The following is a 19,181-nucleotide window of genomic DNA, read 5'->3' as shown; positions in this document are numbered from 1 at the left end:
GTTTGTTAATTTCGCTTGACACCATCCCGCGCGTATGAGTGGCCCCGAGATTAAATGCCCCTGTCCTAGAACAAGATGTAAAAATATGAGTTATCAATACGTCGAAACGGTGAAACTACACATTCTGCAGAAAGGGTTTGTGGAAGATTATCAAGTGTGGGTTTTTCATGGAGAGGGAAATGTTTTAAATCCCCGTCCCATTGCACAGTTACCGGAGTATGACGTTGATATGGAAAATGAGGGGGAAGACGACTTCAGCTCCGTTCAGAGAATAATTATCGATGCTGCTGGTCCAGAAATAGTGTTCACGGAGGAGGAACCGAATAACGAATCTAAACATTTTTATGATATAATGCGTGCAGCCGAAGAACCTGTATGCCCCGGTAATAGCAAACACTCTCCGTTGTCTGCGGCTGTTAAAATGTTGGACATCAAATGTCATCATAGTGAGTCAGTAGCTTTAGTAGATGATGTGACCGAATTTATACAAGAGCTGCTCCCACAGGAGAACAAGATGCCAAAGAACTTTGTCGAAATAAAGAAGATGGTTAGAGGTCTTGGGTGGCAGGTTGAAGTTATCGATTGTTGTTTCTGCAACTGCATGATTTACTGGGGGTCAGACGCGGATTTAACGCGATGCAAAATTTGCAATCACGAATGGTGGAAACCGCCCCCTAAAGGAAATTCTGTGAAAAGACGAGTTAACGTCCCTTATTGAAGAATGTTTTATTTTCCTATAACTGCAAGACTACAGAGAATGTACGCTTCTAAAGCCACCGCCAAGCATATGACGTGGCACGCATAACACGAAATGTTTGATGGAAAGATGTGTGACCCGTCAGACTCCCCGGAATGGAAACATTTCAGTGAATTGCATACAGAGTTTTTAGAAGAAGTTCGAAATATCAGACTAGGCCTGTGTACTGATGTGTTTCAACCATTTGGGGCCTTCGGGCAGAATTATTCATCATGGCCAGTAATTTTGACACCCTATTATCTCCCCCCAGGGATGTGTATGAAAGATGAGTTCATGTTTTTAACTGTTATTGTCCCTGGGCCTCGAAATCCTAAACACCAAATGGATATTTTTCTGCAGCCGTTGACAGATGAGCTGAACCACCTGTGGGAATTTGGAGTCGAAACATATGACGTTCACAGGCGACAAAATTTCCAAATGAAAGCGGCACTTATGTGGACGATTAATGATTTTCCCGCTTATTCTATGTTATCTGGCTGGAGCACATCTGGGAGACTTGCTTGCCCACACTGCATGGAAAATACAGCTGCTTTCACGCTTAAAGGGAGTAGAAAAAAGTCGTGGTTTAATTGCCACAGAAAGTTCTTGCCTCGTGGTCATATGTACCGTCGTAATACTACTGATTTCCAAAAAGGAAAAAGCTTAAATAAAGTATTCGGACAGCCGAAAACCGAAGAAAAATTGTTGGCAGAGGTGGACCGGTTGGGGTTTATGAAGGCATATAAAATTGGGGTTGAGACAAATAATGCGGCGAAGTCGACAGATTATGGTTGGAATAAAAAAAGCATTTTCTGGGATTTTCCGTATTGGAAAACGAATCTCATTCGTCACAATCTTGATGTCATGCACATTGAGAAAAACGTATTCGACAACATTTGCAATATTGTACTAAATTTTCCCGGGAAAACAAAAGACCATGCAAAATCTAGAGAAGAGTTGAATGACATATGTGATCGGCCTGAGTTAGCAAAAGACCCGGTTACTGGGAGATTTCCTAAGGCGATGTATGCTTTGGACAGGGACGGAAAAAAGCTTAACTTGAGTGGATTAAGTTAATAAGGTTTCCAGATGGCTATGCGTCCAACTTGTCCAGATGTGTCGATACAGTCGGTCTGAAAATGCATGGAATGAAAAGTCACGACTGCCACATTTTTATACAAAGATTTCTGCCAATCGCTCTCCGTGAGCTATTATCGAAGGAAGTGTGGGAGCCGTTAACAGAGCTGAGTATCTTCTTTCGTGAGTTAACCTCCACGTCTCTAACAAAGAAAGATCTAAATCGTATGAGGCTGGAAATCCCAAAGATATTATGCAAGCTGGAACGTATTTTTCCCCCCAATTTTTTTGACTCCATGGAACATCTACCCGTACATCTTCCGTACGAAGCTATGATGGCAGGTCTGGTTCAGTATCACTGGATGTATCCATTTGAAAGGTAATATCACTGAAGTTTCTCAATTCTGTGTATCAGTATATTAACATGTAATGTTTATTAAGTATGGCATGTGGAATCAGATATTTGAGAAAACTGAAAAAAAAAATCTGCAATAAAGGGAAGGTGGAAGGAAGCATCAGTAATGGATACTTGAATGAAGAAACCGCAAAATTTGCAGCTTATTACTTTTTAGAAGGTGACCCAATGATACCTGAGCGGCCGCAAAGGAATGAAGTTTGTGACATTGAAGTCGACGACGATGTTGACAGACTATCTATTTTCAAGCCGCAAGGGCAATCAGTGGGTGCTTGCCGCAAGAGATATCTTGAAGATCCTGAGATTGTTGCTGCCCGGACATATGTTCTGTTGAATTGTTCAGAAATTGAAAATTACAGAGAGTAAGCTTTAATACAGTTGTCAATGTAATTAACAATGATTATTCAGCTTCTAATTATTGTTTTCTTCTTAACTAAAGGGTTTTCGAAGGCGAGTTGCGCAGAGGAAACCCTGAAATCAGCACATCGCAAATTGAAGTAAAGTTCGAGAGTGACTTTGCCTACTGGTTTCAACAATATGTAAGTATTTTTCAGAATATATTTCAATTCTTTTAATTAAAAGTTCCGATTTATAATACACTTTTACGCTACAGGTGCAAAATCCAACTGTCTGTACAAATCCCTTCATTCTTATTCTCACTAAAGGACCTCGTAGATCAGTTAGAACATTTAAGGGGTACCGTGTAAACGGATTCAAGTTTCAGACTCAAGCGTATGGGGAGGAACAACTTATGATGAATAATGGAGTCTGCGTGAAGGGAATTCAATATGTCGACAGCGAAAATGACTTTTATGGAGTTCTGACACACATAATTGAGCTAGACTATCCGTCGCTTCCAATGAAGACGACTGTCTTATTTAAATCTTATTGGTTCGACCCAGCGTAAAATTCTGGCACAGTGAGTAACAAAAAATACAACATGGTGGATATTAATAACAGAAAGAGATACAGTAAGTATGAACCGTTCATCTTAGCCGAATAGGCCGATCAGGTTCATTACCTGCCATATCCGAGTAAATGAAGGATAAATTAAATTGGTGGGCAGTTTGCAGGATAAAGGCAACATCCGAACTTGACATGCCCGAGGGAATTATCTCGTCTTTTCAAGATGTGATAGAAGAAAATCCTCTCATTGTTGCAACGGATGACAATTCGACATATTTGGCTGATGAAAATGGAGAAGCTGAAGAAGATGCGTTGTTCGTGCCTCCTGAAGAAACAAAATATGATTTTATCGCATCCTCATCAGACGAAGATGCAATTGAAGAACTTTAGTAGTTTAGAGTATATTTTATGTATTAGCATGTTTCTTAATTATAATTATGTTTCATAATTATATTATTCAGGTGTACTATTTGAAAGTGAATTTATATTTCTTAATTATATGTTTCACATATGTATTGTTATAATATGTTGTCTAGTTTTGAAACAATTAACTTGACATTTAGTGCAGGTATGAGGGGTCGAGGCTCAGGTCGAGGATCAGACCGAGGATCAGGCCGAGGACGGGGGGGACCCTACCGAGCATGTTATTGGCGATGCGGAGCAGCATCGTGAGGAGGCCGGAGGACCTGTTCAGCCTTTATAGGAGCGTGAGGCAGGCGAGCCCCCGGCTATTCTGGACAACCGGGGTAGGGCGATGGTTCGCCCGGACCCTAGCAGGTATGATTACAATTTTTGTAATTTGTGTGAATTGTAATATGGAATTAATATGTATGTAAGGTAAATTATGCTTCTAAAATCACAGGACATTGTTGCTAGACTCTGGGCCAGTTTCTCGGGCTATCCGGGATATTTTCAAGCAGTGCTGGTTTGAGACTAGATCAGCATGGCGCTTTCTGACAGCGGACCAGAGGGAGTTCTATTTTCAGGAATTTCAGGTAATTAAATTTTCAGTTTAATTTATTTAAGTTTTGATATTTATGAAAATTCTAACTCAAAGCTCATGTTATTACTGTTTCTAGAAAACGTTCTGGTGGGATGACTCGTCGTACAACGAGGAGGTCATCAGATAGGTCTTCATGGCCCATGCAGCCACCCGCTATAAAGACAACATCCAGAAGATGAGGAAAGAGGAAAAGAAGCATACATCTGTGAACCATGAGATCTGGGATGCCTGGAATGCATTTTGGGACACAGAGAAGGAGAAAAAGAAGTCAGAGACAGCCCGAGCAAACCGGATGAGTGAGCCGCCGGGCGCCGGTTCTGGACTTGTCCGCCATACCGGGGAATCTCGCTCCGCTATCAAGCATATGGATGTGATGGTTTGTTTCTAATCAGTAATTAAATTACTTAAATAACGTGTTTGTTTTATTTTCATACTTAATTAAATTGTATTTTTCTGATAGGCTAAGGAGCTCGGCCGGAAGCCGACTGCGACAGAGCTGTACAGTCGCCTTCACTCCACGAAGGCTGAGAAGAAACTGGTCGACAAGAGGGCTCACGACATGACTGTAAGTCCTTATCATATTAAAATTCTATAAGTTGTGTATATATGCTTAAGTGTTGAATATATTATACCTGTTAAATAGCTTAAGTGTTAAACTGTATAGGTTGTGTAGGCTTAACATTTGTGTAATTAGAACTTAATATTTGGTTGGTTGGGTTATATATTGTAATTTGCTTGCAGGACTTCCCTGAAAAATGGGTGATTCTCATATTACAGAGGAAATGTTGCCGAAATTTCCTGAATAATTAAAATTATTTGTAAAGTGTTATGTTTTTTTATTTGTTATAAACCTAAACTGATATGTTTTGTTACTGTTTTGTACGTAGGTCGCCATCGCCGAGAGGCTTGCTGCTGCGACACAGTCGCCGATCGAGGAGGGTATCTCCTCGAGTCTTGTGGATGAGACGCATCTATTTTTGGATATCGAGGGCGTCAACAAGAAGCACCAGGTGTACGGCCTGGGTTCGACTAGAAGCAGGTATGCAGGCCCGAGTATCAGGCTGCAGCAAGGTAGCTCTTCAAGGACATCACAGTAGGCGGATGAGGAGGTCGAGCGCCGTGTGCAGGCTGGCATCCAGGAGGGCCTTCGGCATGTTGAGGAGCGGTTGGCGGCGCAACAGGCGAGCATGGCACATATGATCCGTGATGAGATTGCAAGGATGATGCCAAATCTCCCTCCACAGTATCAGCCACAGTTTTCGCCTCCCCCGCCAAACGGTGGCGACAATACAGATTTGTAGTGTCCTGTTAGTTTTGTTTATGAATACAATTTTGTTTTAAACGATATTATATGTATACTTTGATATTTTATTTTTGATATATATACTTTTATTAAGTTTTAATTAGGTGTGATCTAAAATAAAATGTAATTATTGTATTTCGCAGGTTTGAAACGTCACGGAAATATAAAGGCCAAACCCATATTAAAGCCCCACAACTATACCACTTTTATTCATAAGGTCCTTATTTCAAAAATGTTATCCTATCAGTCCCTCTACTTGCCATTTTCGCGATTTTGATACCCTTTTTTGGCGATTGGATACCACTTGCCGTTAACTGGCAAAAAAACCTGTTAACTATTTAAAGTCACCGTTAACTACAAAAATTAGTTTATATAATAAAATTAAATAGTGCCACGTCACAATTTGCACTTTCCTTTCTCCAAAGGAGAAAACTCCATCACTGCAACCATAACGACACTAACCACGGCCACTCTCACACCCCCGCCACACTCACCGCCCCCACCGCCTCCATACCAAGCTCATCATCGCCACCATAGCCACAACTCTCTTCCATCTCGACAGTTTTTTCCCTTTATTAAACGTGTTGTTGTACACATATAATGGCAAAATGCTTAAATCACCATATGCAATTACTGAACGAGGGGATTTTTTGCGCAGCGTGAGGCGCGGGTTCAGATCATATATTTCAATTCAAAATCAAAATTCCAACAATCCGGATCCTAAAGTTGATCATATCAACAGCAAATGGATCGTCGTATCATTTAGTAATTAAAGCACGCATCTAGGAATCATAAGAAGAATACCTATGTCGATTCTCCAACGATTCTTGTAGTCCCGAAAGTACGGTGACCTCAAGCTCGTCCACACGAGTATGCGTCCGATTGAATCCTCGCCTTGAAGTAATCTGCAAGAGTTCCTCTTGTCAAGCAGCCATAAGCTCAAACTCTCGCCGCGATCCCTACCTTGCTCAGATGTATGGAAAACGTCGCCAAGTTTTTCCCGTGATTGATGACTACTTGAACTCCTTCAAGTGCTTTTTCTCTCTACAACTTTGTAGTGAGATGTGTGTTATGTGGTGTATTGAAATGAGTAAGGACATGCTCTATTTATAGGCTAGAGCATGTCTTAAGAATGCAACACCTTGCATGCTAGGTGTCACACACCAAGCAAAGGTGTTGCCACCACATGACACCTTTCATGTGGTGGTATCATATAGGTGATGTCATCATATGACATCACATATATGACATAAGCTTATTTCATTACATCATTACCATGACATCATCATTCCATTAGCTTATGATTAATGATTTAAGTATCATTAATTACAATAATTAATTACTTAAGCCTTTTAATGATAAAACATGGTTAAAATATAATTAGGTTCCTACTAATTTATTACTCCTATAAATTAGTCCCTAATTAACTTGGACATAGTACAATTAAGTTCCTACTAATTTATAACTCTTACAAATTAGTCCCTAATTTGTACTTGTTTTTCATCTTAGATTAATTTCCGAGATATGCTAGTATCCATATGAAATTGATCTTTCGTAAACTCAATCGGTTGCACACTCTATTGTCTGTAACTAACTAGGTTCACATCTACATGGCAACGAGAGACATAAGAAACGCCTTTCTTATATTAAATAATTAAACCCCTTTTAATTATTAATTCTCGTAGATCGAGAGTGACGTCTACCAACATATCACGACCCCCAAATAGAGATGAATGTTTCGATGCATTCTTTTTGAACCAATGTTCATAATTACCGTACACTCAAAATTCCCTTCATCTAAGATTCCAATCTCGACTAGTGTCACGGTTAAGTCAAACACTGTATGTCTTGTTTATATGACCTCATCTCTCAGTTCTAATTCTTGATAAATATGACTTCCACTAGAAACAACTTTCTATGTAAGTCATATACACTTGCGCAGGTTTTATCATCCATCAAGAACAATTTGAGATAGCATATAATCTTGTCTCCGTTCATCCAGAGTGATGAATCCTTTCTAGGTTAAACCCCTATCTCCATATACAACTAACTAGAGCTAACACATCCCGCGGCCCTAGCTCATGAAAGATCTAGGGTTAAGGAGTATCAAACTCTAATCACCTATATACAAGATAGTGTCACCGCAAGTCAAAGGACATATGTACAATTATGAACTAGATGACATTAAATTGACTTTAATGAATTACCATGTATAAGTCATCTAGCGTCACTTGTTCGACTTACTCAACACCTTGAGTGTCCACATGTTTATTCTGATCCCCATCAAGTATTATGAGACTCACTACTTCCTATAATTAGCAACTCTTTACTAATCAGGAGAATAAATAGAGGTGACAATCTTTTCGGGATAATGCGATGCCCTTATTCGCAGGACCCCATCGATCATGAACGGTTATTTAGATCACTTGTATAATAGAATCTGTCACTCATATTCTTAACACCTTAAGAATAGATTCTATCACAATGTGATAAGGACAATACGTAATACATGAACACTTAGTTGATGAGACACTTAGTTCAAATAGAACATATATATCTTTGCCATTGGGATTAATTCTACAAATATACACGATCAAATGGCCCTAGGGCATATACTACTAACAATCTCCCACTTGCACTAGTGCCATTGACAACTATATCTAAGCCCCATCTTCACAAGATGTAAATATTAATGACTCTAAGTCATGTAAACCTTAATGACTCTAAGTCATGTATACCTTAATGACTCCAAGTCATGGGCTTTGTCAGTGGGTTAGCCGTGTTATTGGCTAATGCTATCTTTTAGAGAAACAATTTTCTCTTTCCAACAATTTCATTAGATAATATGATAATGCCTTTCCTTATGTTCGGATAAGTTGTGAGACCCGGTTTCTTTTGCTAGGGCAGTAGCACCATTGTGGTCGCAGAAAAGAGGAACTTTCGACTTAATGGAAGAAAACCGTACTTAGTTCAGTTACACTAATTTATCCAAACACCTTCTATTACGACATCTCATGTCATCATATACTCGGCTTCTATAATGGAGTATGGAGTTGATTCTTGCTTAGAACACTTCTAGCTCACTACTCCTTCATTATAGATAAATATGAATCTGGAGATAGACTCTCTATTATCCATATCTGTTTATTAATCAGAATCTGTAAAACGGTCTACTTAAAAATCTCGTTCTCCATTTGTTAATACCATATCTTTAGTTCTATAAAAGTACTTAAAGATACCTTTAACAACCATCCAATGTTCTCAACATAGATTGGATTAAAACCGATTAGTCCCACTAACCGCATAGACAATTTCTAGCTTTGTATGTGGCAACACATACCTCAGACTACCAATTGCCGAATCTTATGGTATCTTTGCTAGATTCTTTCTTTCTTCAGAAGTTTCGGAAGACACTCCCTTTGAAAGAAGAATTTTATGCCTAACTAGTATCAATCCTCTCTTAGAACTTCCATATTGAACTACTTCAATATCTTTTCTAAGAAGAGCCTTTATGAGAAACCAATTATTCTCTTAGATCTATCTCTATAGAGTCTAATACTGAGAATTTAGGCTACCTCTCCTAGGTCTTTGATGGAGTACGTATTAGATAAACCAAAGTTTTACAAAAGCTAACATTTCGATATTATTATTTATTAGTAATAAGTTATCTACATACAAGATCATGAAAGTGAATCTGCTCCCACTAACCTTCTTGTAAACATTGGGTTTATCATCGTTTTTAATAAATTCATAACTCCTTACGGATTTATCAAGACGACGAAACTCAAAGCTTTCTTTCCATCCACTAGGGATCATTTTAGCTTACACGCCTTGGAACCTTCTCCAGATTCAAAATCCTCGACTTATTCCATATAGATATACTCCTTAATTTAACCATTAAGGAATGTGGTTCTTACATCCATATGTCAAACCACAAAATCTGAATGTGTAGCCTTGGTAAGAAAAATCTTAATGGACTTAAACATGGCTACCGGCGATAAAGTGTATTCACAATACAACTTCTTGCCTCTAGCAAAACTCTTTTGCAACATGCCTAGCTTTAAAGGTCTCCACCTTTCCATTACTACCAATTTTATACTTGAAGATCCATTTAAACCTTATTGGTATAATACCTTTGGATGGATCGACTAGCTCCTAAAATTTGGTTTCTTTATATGGAATCCATTTTAGATTTTATTCCTTCAAACCAATTTTGAAGAATCTATATCAGATATAGTTTCCTCATAAGTAGAGGGATCAACACTTGATCTTTTACTCCATGACTAAACAAATCTTGTTTATCATGCGGGAAAACCATCTCTCTCCGGTGGACGAGATACTCTACTTAATATTCGAGTTGTTAATGTAGATACATCTTTTACTAACTCCGGCTTTTAGTGGGTTTGATCAATCTTCATTGATTCATTATTTTGTTGGTAACTAGATGACTCCTCATCTAATTCTATATTCCTTTCTTAGTGTCCATCTTGAATAAACGCTTTATTAAGAAAGACTAGCACCGATAAACAACGATTATTTGTTCGGTTCGAATATAGAAACAATATCCTAAAATGTCTTTAGGATATCCAACATAACCTTTCCATGATTGATTTTGATTCCAAATTTATCGGATATCAGTTTCCAAATATGTTATGAACACCCTCAAATCTTAACATCCTTAAGACTTGATTTCATACCATATCTCATAAGGTATCTATGGTGCAAATTTAGTTGGAATTTAATTTAGAATTTTATTAGCGGTAAGAAGTGCTTGACCCTATAAGAGATGGATAAGTCAATATATAGCTCATTATTGATCGTATCATTTCCCACAATGTACGATACGTCCTTCTTGACAGACGCACCATTCAACCATGGTGTTCCCAAGGAGTAAGTTGAAAAATAATACCACATTCCTTTTAGGAACATACCAAATTATGTACTCACGTATTCTTCCCTTTTCGATCACATCATAAAGTATTAATACCTTTTCCAATTTGGTTTTCTACTTTATTCTTGAAGTCATTTGAACATTTCAAAATCTTCATGTTTGTTCTTCATAGACAAACTTAACTATATCGTGATAAATCATCGATATAGAAAATGAAGTATAAGTATCTACCTTGGTCCGTTTCTTTAAATGTACCATATGCATCACTATGTATGATCTCTTAAACGGCTTTAGCTCTAACTCTTTGTCCCACAAATAATAATCAAGCCATGTTGCCTTTAAGATACGACTCACAAATCGGAAGAGATGTAAAATCTTGATTGCTCAAGATTCCCATCCTATCTAACTTGTTATGTCTATCTTTTGCAATATGTCCTAATTATAAATGCCAAAGTTGTTTAGAAGTTTGATAACTTATGGTATTAATTTCCAAAACATCTTTTGCATTAAACATCTTTATACAAGTCATGAAGAACATTTTGTACATATCCATACCCAACTTCGTATTATCAAACATAATACTACAAACATCCTTTGTAAATAGAAAATCAACTACCAAATTTGTCATACAAATTCGGATATGATATTTCTATATATATTGGGTAAGTACAAAAAACTTGTTTAAGTATAACTTATGTTTATTTAAGAAAATTGAAGTTGATCCTATAGCTCTTGTCGCAACGCTTGCGTCATTCCCGAGATTTAAGATTACTTCATCTTTTTCCTTTCTTTCTTACTTTTACTAAATCCGTAAAAGATAAACAAATGTGAGAATTAACATCGATATTCAATACCCAAGCTTTTAAATGAGCAATTGACATTGGAATACGAGATAGACACATTCTTGATGGAATTGTCGTTCCTCTCGTTATTGCCCTTTAAGTATTCACAATACTTAATGTAATTTCCATTTCAATGTCTTTCGGTTTGACAAAAGAAACAATTTCTTTTATTGACCGAACCGCATTTTAAATATTCCAAATATTTCCGGCAATGACTTATACTGTCCTACATCTTAACAAATGAAAACATTTTTCTTTGTTAACCGATGTGCATTTCTTTTCCGTAATAGCCTTGGAGGCATCTAAATATCTTAATCAATCAAAAATTGATTTTAAACCACTAGCCGATTACTATCGTGAATGTCACTTGAAAGGATTCTATTTAATCTATTATCCCTTAGACAGCAAAGATCTCTAATTAGTATTCATGTTATTTTATATATTTAACCATAATGATTTGGTCTTTATCAAAATGGCCTCCCACTATCTTTGTCGAATCCTACACTTCCAAAATAGGAAACGTGAATCTTTGTTGGAAAAGATTTCAAGCGGGTGATTGAATTCTTATATTCATTTATCTTTCCCTCAAGTACTTAATGCTATTCTTGGGATCAAAATGATATATAAGTGAACAACTACTTGTTCATCATATCTCATATGAGGTTCAATCATTTCCGGCTCCTAATGCTTTCACCCTCAGATACCCATTGTCGTTATTGGGTTTCTGCATTAGTTAAATTTAACCCATTAAATCAACTAAGATGTATCAATTTGAATAATACACGACTCAGGTACGCCTAATTGCCGTTATTGTCGTGTACTATATCAATACACCCGTAACATCTCATGCTTAACAATAAACTCAACAACAGCCTCTTGACGATATCATCTCACCCCTATGTATCCATAGCCGACAAGATGATAACTCAAAGTGTGTTAGTTTATTGCTCCAATGAAGAGCCATTAATAAATCAATTTAATGATTAATCAATATAAACTTAATCTTTCAACTTTTTAGGAAGATTTCTTAGGGTTTTAAATAATTCCGGTCTCACTAAGCACACAACACATTTTAGCATGCATCATACATATTAAAGCTAAAATAAATCATGCAATCACACATGTATGATCATGGACTTTCTAGGTCTCATTCTTTAGGCACAAAAGAATGAGCAAACTATTACATATCTCGGAAATGATTCTCTAATCATTTACTATGCAATATCTACTTTCTTTAGGTATCGAGAATTCATCCTAGAACCTCCGAAAACCTCAACCGATTGCTAATCCTCGAAAAAAAAATTAATTTTTTTGTTTACGTTTTTTTGTTTACGGTTTTTTTTTCGAGTCGGAAACTTTTTCCCGGGTGTAAAACCCCTTTTTCAGCATTTCGGTTTTTTATGAATTTTTTTTTTCCGAGCCGAAAACTTTTTTCCCGGGTCTAAACCGTTTTCAAGCATTTTTGGTTTTTATTGAAAAAAATATTAAATTTTTTTTTTGGCCGGGTTTTTTTTTCGGGTTTCGCTTTTTCCGCACATCCCGTTGATGACAACATAATGCACTAGCGAATCACGTATAGTGTTAAATTATCACATTAGAAAAATTCCCAGGATAGATTGGAGGGTCACGAGCGGACCACTTAAGTACCAATCTTCTAGACAGAATTTAATCAAATGTAATTAATATCACAATAGCGTTCGTTGGTTTTTGAAAAAAAAAACTTAAGCACTCGGAATTATAAATTACATGCAAAAATAATTCCTAAGTCCATGATTATTTATACATGTATTCAATCGTAAAGCGTTAATACTCGATGATACGGTGGATCTGATACCACTGTTGGCGCAGCGGGAGGCCAGATCATATATTTCAATTCAAAATCAAAATTCCAACAATCCGGATCCTAAAGTTGATCATATCAACAACAAATGGATCGTCGTATCATTTAGTAATTAAATCACGCATCTAGGAATCATAAGAAGAATACCTATGTCGATTCTCCAACGATTCCTGTAGTCCCGAAAGTACGGTGACCTCAAACTCGTCCACACTAGTATGCGTCCGATTGAATCCTCGCCTTGAAGTAATCTGCAAGAGTTCCTCTTTTCGAGCAGCCATAAGCTCAAACTCTCGTCGCGATCACTACCTTGCTTGGATGTATGGAAAACGTCGCTAAGTTTTTCCCGTGATTGATGACTACTTGAACTCCTTCAAGTGCTTTCTCTCTCTACAACTTTGTAGTGAGATGTGTGTTGTGTGGTGTATTGAAATGAGCAAGGACATGCTCTATTTATAGGCTAGAGCATGTCATAAGAATGCAACACCTTGCATGCTAGGTGTCACACACCAAGCAAAGGTGTTGCCACCACATGACACCTTTCATGTGGTGGCATCATATTGGTGATGTCATCATATGACATCACATATATGACATAAGCTTATCTCATTACATCATCACCATGACATCATCATTCCATTAGCTTATGATTAATGATTTAAGTATCATTAATTACACTAATTAATTACTTAAGCCTTTTAATCATAAAACTTGGTTAAAATATAATTAGGCTCCTACTAATTTATAACTCCTATAAATTAGTCCCTAATTAACTTGGACATAGTACAATTAGGTTCCTACTAATTTATAACTCTTACAAATTAGTCTCTAATTTGTACTTGTTTTTCATCTTAGATTAATTTCTGAGATATGCTAATATCCATATGAAATTGATCTTTCGTAAACTCAATCGGTTGCACACTCTATTGTGTGTGACTAACTAGGTTCACATCTATATGGCAACGAGAGACATAAGAAACGCCTTTCTTATATTAAATAATTAAATCCCATTTAATTATTAATTCTCGTAGATCGAGAGTGACGTCTAGCAACATATCACGACCCCCAAATAGAGATGAATGTTTCGATGCATTCTTTTTGAACCAATGTTCATAATTACCGTACACTCAAAATTCCCTTCATCTAAGATTCCAATCTCGACTAGTGTCACGGTTAAGTCAAACACTGTATGTCTTGTTTATATGACCTCATCTCTCAGTTCTAATTCTTGATAAATATGACTTCCACTAGAAACAACTTTCTATGTAAGTCATATACACTTGCGCAGGTTTTATCATCCATCAAGAACAATTTGAGATAGCATATAATCTTGTCTCCGTTCATCCAGAGTGATGAATCCTTTCTAGGTTAAACCCCTATCTCCATATACAACTAACTAGAGCTAACACATCCCGCGGCCCTAGCTCATGAAAGATCTAGGGTTAAGGAGTATCAAACTCTAATCACCTATATACAAGATAGTGTCACCGCAAGTCAAAGGACATATGTACAATTATGAACTAGATGACATTAAATTGACTTTAATGAATTACCATGTATAAGTCATCTAGCGTCACTTGTTCGACTTACTCAACACCTTGAGTGTCCACATGTTTATTCTGATCCCCATCAAGTAGTATGAGACTCACTACTTCCTATAATTAGCAACTCTTTACTAATCAGGAGAATAAATAGAGGTGACAATCTTTTCGGGATAATGCGATGCCCTTATTCGCAAGACCCCATCGATCATGAACGGTTATTTAGATCACTTGTATAATAGAATCTGTCACTCATATTCTTAACACCTTAAGAATAGATTCTATCACAATGTGATAAGGACAATACGTAATACATGAACACTTAGTTGATGAGACACTTAGTTCAAATAGAACATATATATCTTTGCCATTGGGATTAATTCTACAAATATACACGATCAAATGGCCCTAGGGCATATACTACTAACAGGGATTTACAGGTGTATGGTTTATGATCAGGGAAGAGAAGAGGACTGTGCTGTTGATAAATGATGAAAGTGACGATGATGGTTGCTTAGTAGATTTAATATATGAAATAGAACTCTAGAATAAGTAATAATTGGTAGTTAATTTATACTTTAGCTATAAAGATTTCCACGTGTGTTTCATGCCTCACACACGTGGATTTAAATTTATCTCTATTCATGTTTTTTTGGCTCCCACTCTCGCTTAACGAGAGTGAAATACACTCTCTTTAATCCGTCCAGAAAAGGTTATTAAAATAGCAAAAATGGCAAGTAGAGGGACCGATGGAATAACATTTTTGGAATAAGGACCTTATGAACAAAAGTGGTATAGTAGAGGGGCCTTACTATGAGTTTGGCCAAATATAAAAAACAACGGAAAACGGCACGAATCTGCCGAAAATGGCTTTTTTTGGCGACGGATATTCCATTTTAGCGACGGAATTATCCGTCGCCAAAGGGTTAAAATTGAGACCAAATGCCACGTTGTAGCGACGAACAGTCCGTCGCGAAAACATGGCTATTTCGTCTTAATTTTGCCTCTTTGGCGACGGTTAATTCCGTCGCTACAATGGAATATCCGTCGCCAATTTGTCTCAATTTCAGTCTCCAAAGGAGACTAATTGGCGACGGCCTTGGCAAATTTAGCGACGGAAATTCCGTCGCTAAATTTGCCACGGATTGAAATAATGGGTCGCTACTTAGTTAGCGACCGATACAGTTGCGACGGACAGAATCCGTCGCCATTCCGTCGCTAAAAGGCTTTAGCGACGGAATTATTGGGTTTAGCGACGGAAATTTCCGTCGCTAAACCACTGTTTTCTTGTAGTGACAAACATTACGAAACAAATCCAAATGTTTACAAACGTTACGAAACAAATCCAAACGTTTCCCCATTTTTGCGATTTAAGCTAAACGTTTACAAACGTTACAAAACAAATCCAAACGTTTCCCCTTATTAGCGATTTAAGCCAAACGTTTATAAACGCAACAAAAGAAATCAAAACGTGTCACCATTTTAGCGATTTAAGCCAAACGTTTACAAACGTTACGAAACAAAACCAAGCGTTTCAACTTTTTAGCAATTTAAGCCAATTGTTTACAAACGTTACGAAACATATCCAAGCGTTTCACCTTTTTTAGCAATTTAAGCCAAATGTTTACAGACGTTCCGAAACAAATCCAAGCGTTTAACCTTTTTAGCAATTGAAGCCAAACGATTACACACGTTACAAAACAAATCCAAGCGTTTCACCTTTTTAGCAATTTAAGCCAAAGGTTTACAAATGTTACGCAACAAATCCAAACGTTTCACCTTTTTAGGGACTTAAGCCAAATGTTACGAAACAAATTCAAACGTTTAAAACATTATGAAACAAATCCAAACATTTCAACTTTTTAGCGATTTATGCCAAACGTTTACAAACGTTACGAAACAAATCCAAACGTTTCACCTTTTTAGCGATTGAATCCAAACGTTTACAAACGTGGCGAAACAAATCCAAACGTTTCACCATTTTAGCGATTTAAGCCAAACGTTTACAAACGTTACGAAACAAATCCAAAAAGTTCACCTTTTTTGGCGATTTAAGCCAAACCTGTACAAAGATTAGGAAACAAATCCAAATGTTTCACCTTTTTAGCAATTTAAGCCATACGTTTACAAACTTTACGAAACAAATCCAAGCGTTTCACCTTTTTAGCAATTTAAGCCAAACGTTTACAAATGTTACGAAACAAATCCAAACGTTTCCCCATTTTTGCGAGTTAAACCAAACATTTAAAACGTTACGAAACCAATCAAAACATTTCCCCTTTTTAGCGATTTATGCCAAACGTTTACAAACGTTACGAAACAAATCCAAATGTCTCCCCTTATTAGCGATTGAAACCAAACGTTGACAAACGGTACGAAAGAAATCCAAACGTTTCACCATTTTAGCGATTTAAGCCAAATGTTTACAAACGTTACGAAACAAATCCAAACGTTTCACCTTTTTAGCGATTTAAGCCAAACGTTTACAAAGATTAGGAAACAAATCCAAATGTTTCACTTTTTTAGCAATTTAAGCCAAACGTTTACAAAGAGTACGAAACAAATCCATGCGTTTCACCTTTTTAGTAATTTAAGCCAATCGTTTACAAACGTTACGAAATAAATCCAAGCGTTTCACGGTTTTAGCAATTTAAGACAAACGTTTACAAATGTTACGAAATAAATCCAAACGTTTCCCCTTTTTAGCGATTTAAGCCAAACGTTTACAAACGTTACGAAACAAAACCTAACGTTTAAAGCGTTTCGAAACAAATCCAAAGGTTTCACATTTTTAACGATTTAAGCCAAACCTTTACAAACGTTACGAAACAAAACCAAACTATTAAAACGTTACGAAACAAATCCAAACGTTTCACATTAATAGCGATTTATGCCAAACCTTTACAAACGTTACGAAACAAAACCGAGCGTTTCACTTTTTTTGCAATTTAAGCCAAACATTTATAAACGTACGAAAAAAATCCAAGCGTTTCACTTTTTTAGCAATTTAAGCCGAACATTTACAAACGTTCTAAAACTAATCCAAGCGTTTCACCTTTTTAGCAATTTAAACCAAATGTTTACAAACGTTATAAAACAAATCCAAACGTTTCACCTTTTTAGCGATTTAATCCAAACGTTTATAAACGCTACGAAACAAATCTAAACGTTTCCCCTTTTTAGCGATATAAGCCAAACGTTTATAATAGTTACAAAACAAATCCAAACGTTTCCCCTTTTTAGCGATATAAGCCAAACGTTTCACCTTTTTAGTGATTTAAGCCAAATGTTTATAAATGCTACGAAACAAATCCAAACGTTTCACCTTTTTAGCGATTTAACCCAAACGTTTACAAACGTTACAAAACAAATACAAACTTTTCACCTTTTTAGCGATTTAAGCCAAACGTTTCCAAACGTTTCCCCATTTTAGCGATTTAAGCCAAGCGTTTATAAACGTTGCGAAACAAAACCAAACGCTTACAAACGTTACAAAACAAATCCAAACGTTACGAAACAAATCCAAATATTTCCCCATTTTAGCGATTTAAGCAAAACGTTTACAAACGTTTCGAAACAAATCCAAACATTTTCCATTTTTAGAGATTTAAGCCAAACGTTTACAAACGTTACGAAACAAAAACAAACTTTTCACATTTTTAGCAATTTAACCCAAACGTTTACAAACGTTACGAAACAAATCCAAACGTTTCACCTTTTCAGCGATCGAAGCCAAATGGTTACAAACGTTAAGAAACAAATCCAAACGTTTCCCCATTTTAGCCATTGAAGCGAAACGTTTATAAACGTTAGAAAACAAAACCAAACGTTTACAAACATTACGAAATAAATCCAAATGTTTACAAACGTTATGAAACAAATCCAAACGTTTCCCCATTTTTGCGATTTAAGCCAAATGTTTACAAACGTCTCAAAACAAATCCAAACGTTTCACCTTTTTACCGATTTAAGCCAAACGTTTATAAACGCAATGAAACAAATCCAAACGTTTCCCCTTTTAAGCGATTTAAGCGAAACGTTTACAAAAGTTACAAAACAAATCCAAACGTTTCACCTTTTTAGCGATTTAAGCCAAACGTTTACAAACATTACAAAACAAATCCAAACGTTTCACCTTTTTAGCGATATAACCCAAACGCTTACAAACGTTACGAAACAAATCCAAACGTTTCACCTTTTTAGCGATTTAAGCCAAACGTTTACAAACTTTACGAAACAAAACCAAATGCTTACAAACATTAAGGAACAAAAACAAACTTTTCATATTTTTAGCAATTTAAGCAAAACGTTTACAAACGTTACGAAACAAATCCAAACATATCACCTTTTTAGGGATTGAAGTGAAACGTTTACAAACGTTAAGAAACAAATCCAAATGTTTCCCCATTTTAGCGATTTGATCGGCACGTTTATAAACGTTACGAAACAAAACTGCTTTCAGAACGCGTTATGGGTATTTCGAGTTTCTAGTCATGTCTTTTGGGTTAACTAACGCACCAGCCGCGTTTATGGATATGATGAACCGGGTATTCAAGCCGTTTCTAGATTAGTTTGTTATTGTGTTTATTGATGACATACTGGTCTACTCTCGGAGTGAGGAGGAGCGTGC

The 19,181-nt window shown here is 36.6% G+C and overlaps 1 protein-coding gene across 1 annotated transcript; it reads left to right on the top strand.

The window, feature by feature from the left end:
- The first annotated feature begins 811 nt into the window (after positions 1-811).
- On the top strand, positions 812-3,135 carry LOC126678246 (uncharacterized). Its single transcript, XM_050373147.1, has 5 exons — positions 812-1,761; positions 1,851-2,192; positions 2,273-2,590; positions 2,668-2,767; positions 2,842-3,135. The coding sequence occupies exons 1-5, from the start codon at positions 812-814 to the stop codon at positions 3,133-3,135; spliced, it is 2,004 nt and encodes a 667-aa protein (XP_050229104.1).
- Positions 3,136-19,181: the final 16,046 nt, after the last annotated feature.

The sequence above is a fragment of the Mercurialis annua genome, linkage group LG4 (assembly GCF_937616625.2).
Source record: "Mercurialis annua linkage group LG4, ddMerAnnu1.2, whole genome shotgun sequence".
NCBI lineage: Eukaryota > Viridiplantae > Streptophyta > Magnoliopsida > Malpighiales > Euphorbiaceae > Mercurialis > Mercurialis annua.
Note: the sequence above shows the minus strand (reverse complement) of the source record. Positions and strands in the feature narration are given on the sequence as shown.

Excerpts from the sequence above, each read along its gene's own strand:
- LOC126678246 (XM_050373147.1), top strand. The coding sequence starts at position 812 with ATGTTTGATGGAAAGATGTGTGACCCGTCAGACTCCCCGGAATGGAAA. Across the intron at positions 1,762-1,850 it reads GGGAGATTTCCTAAGGCGAT|ATGTGTCGATACAGTCGGTC; the intron begins GTATGCTTTGGA and ends CAACTTGTCCAG. Across the intron at positions 2,591-2,667 it reads GAAATTGAAAATTACAGAGA|GGTTTTCGAAGGCGAGTTGC; the intron begins GTAAGCTTTAAT and ends TCTTAACTAAAG.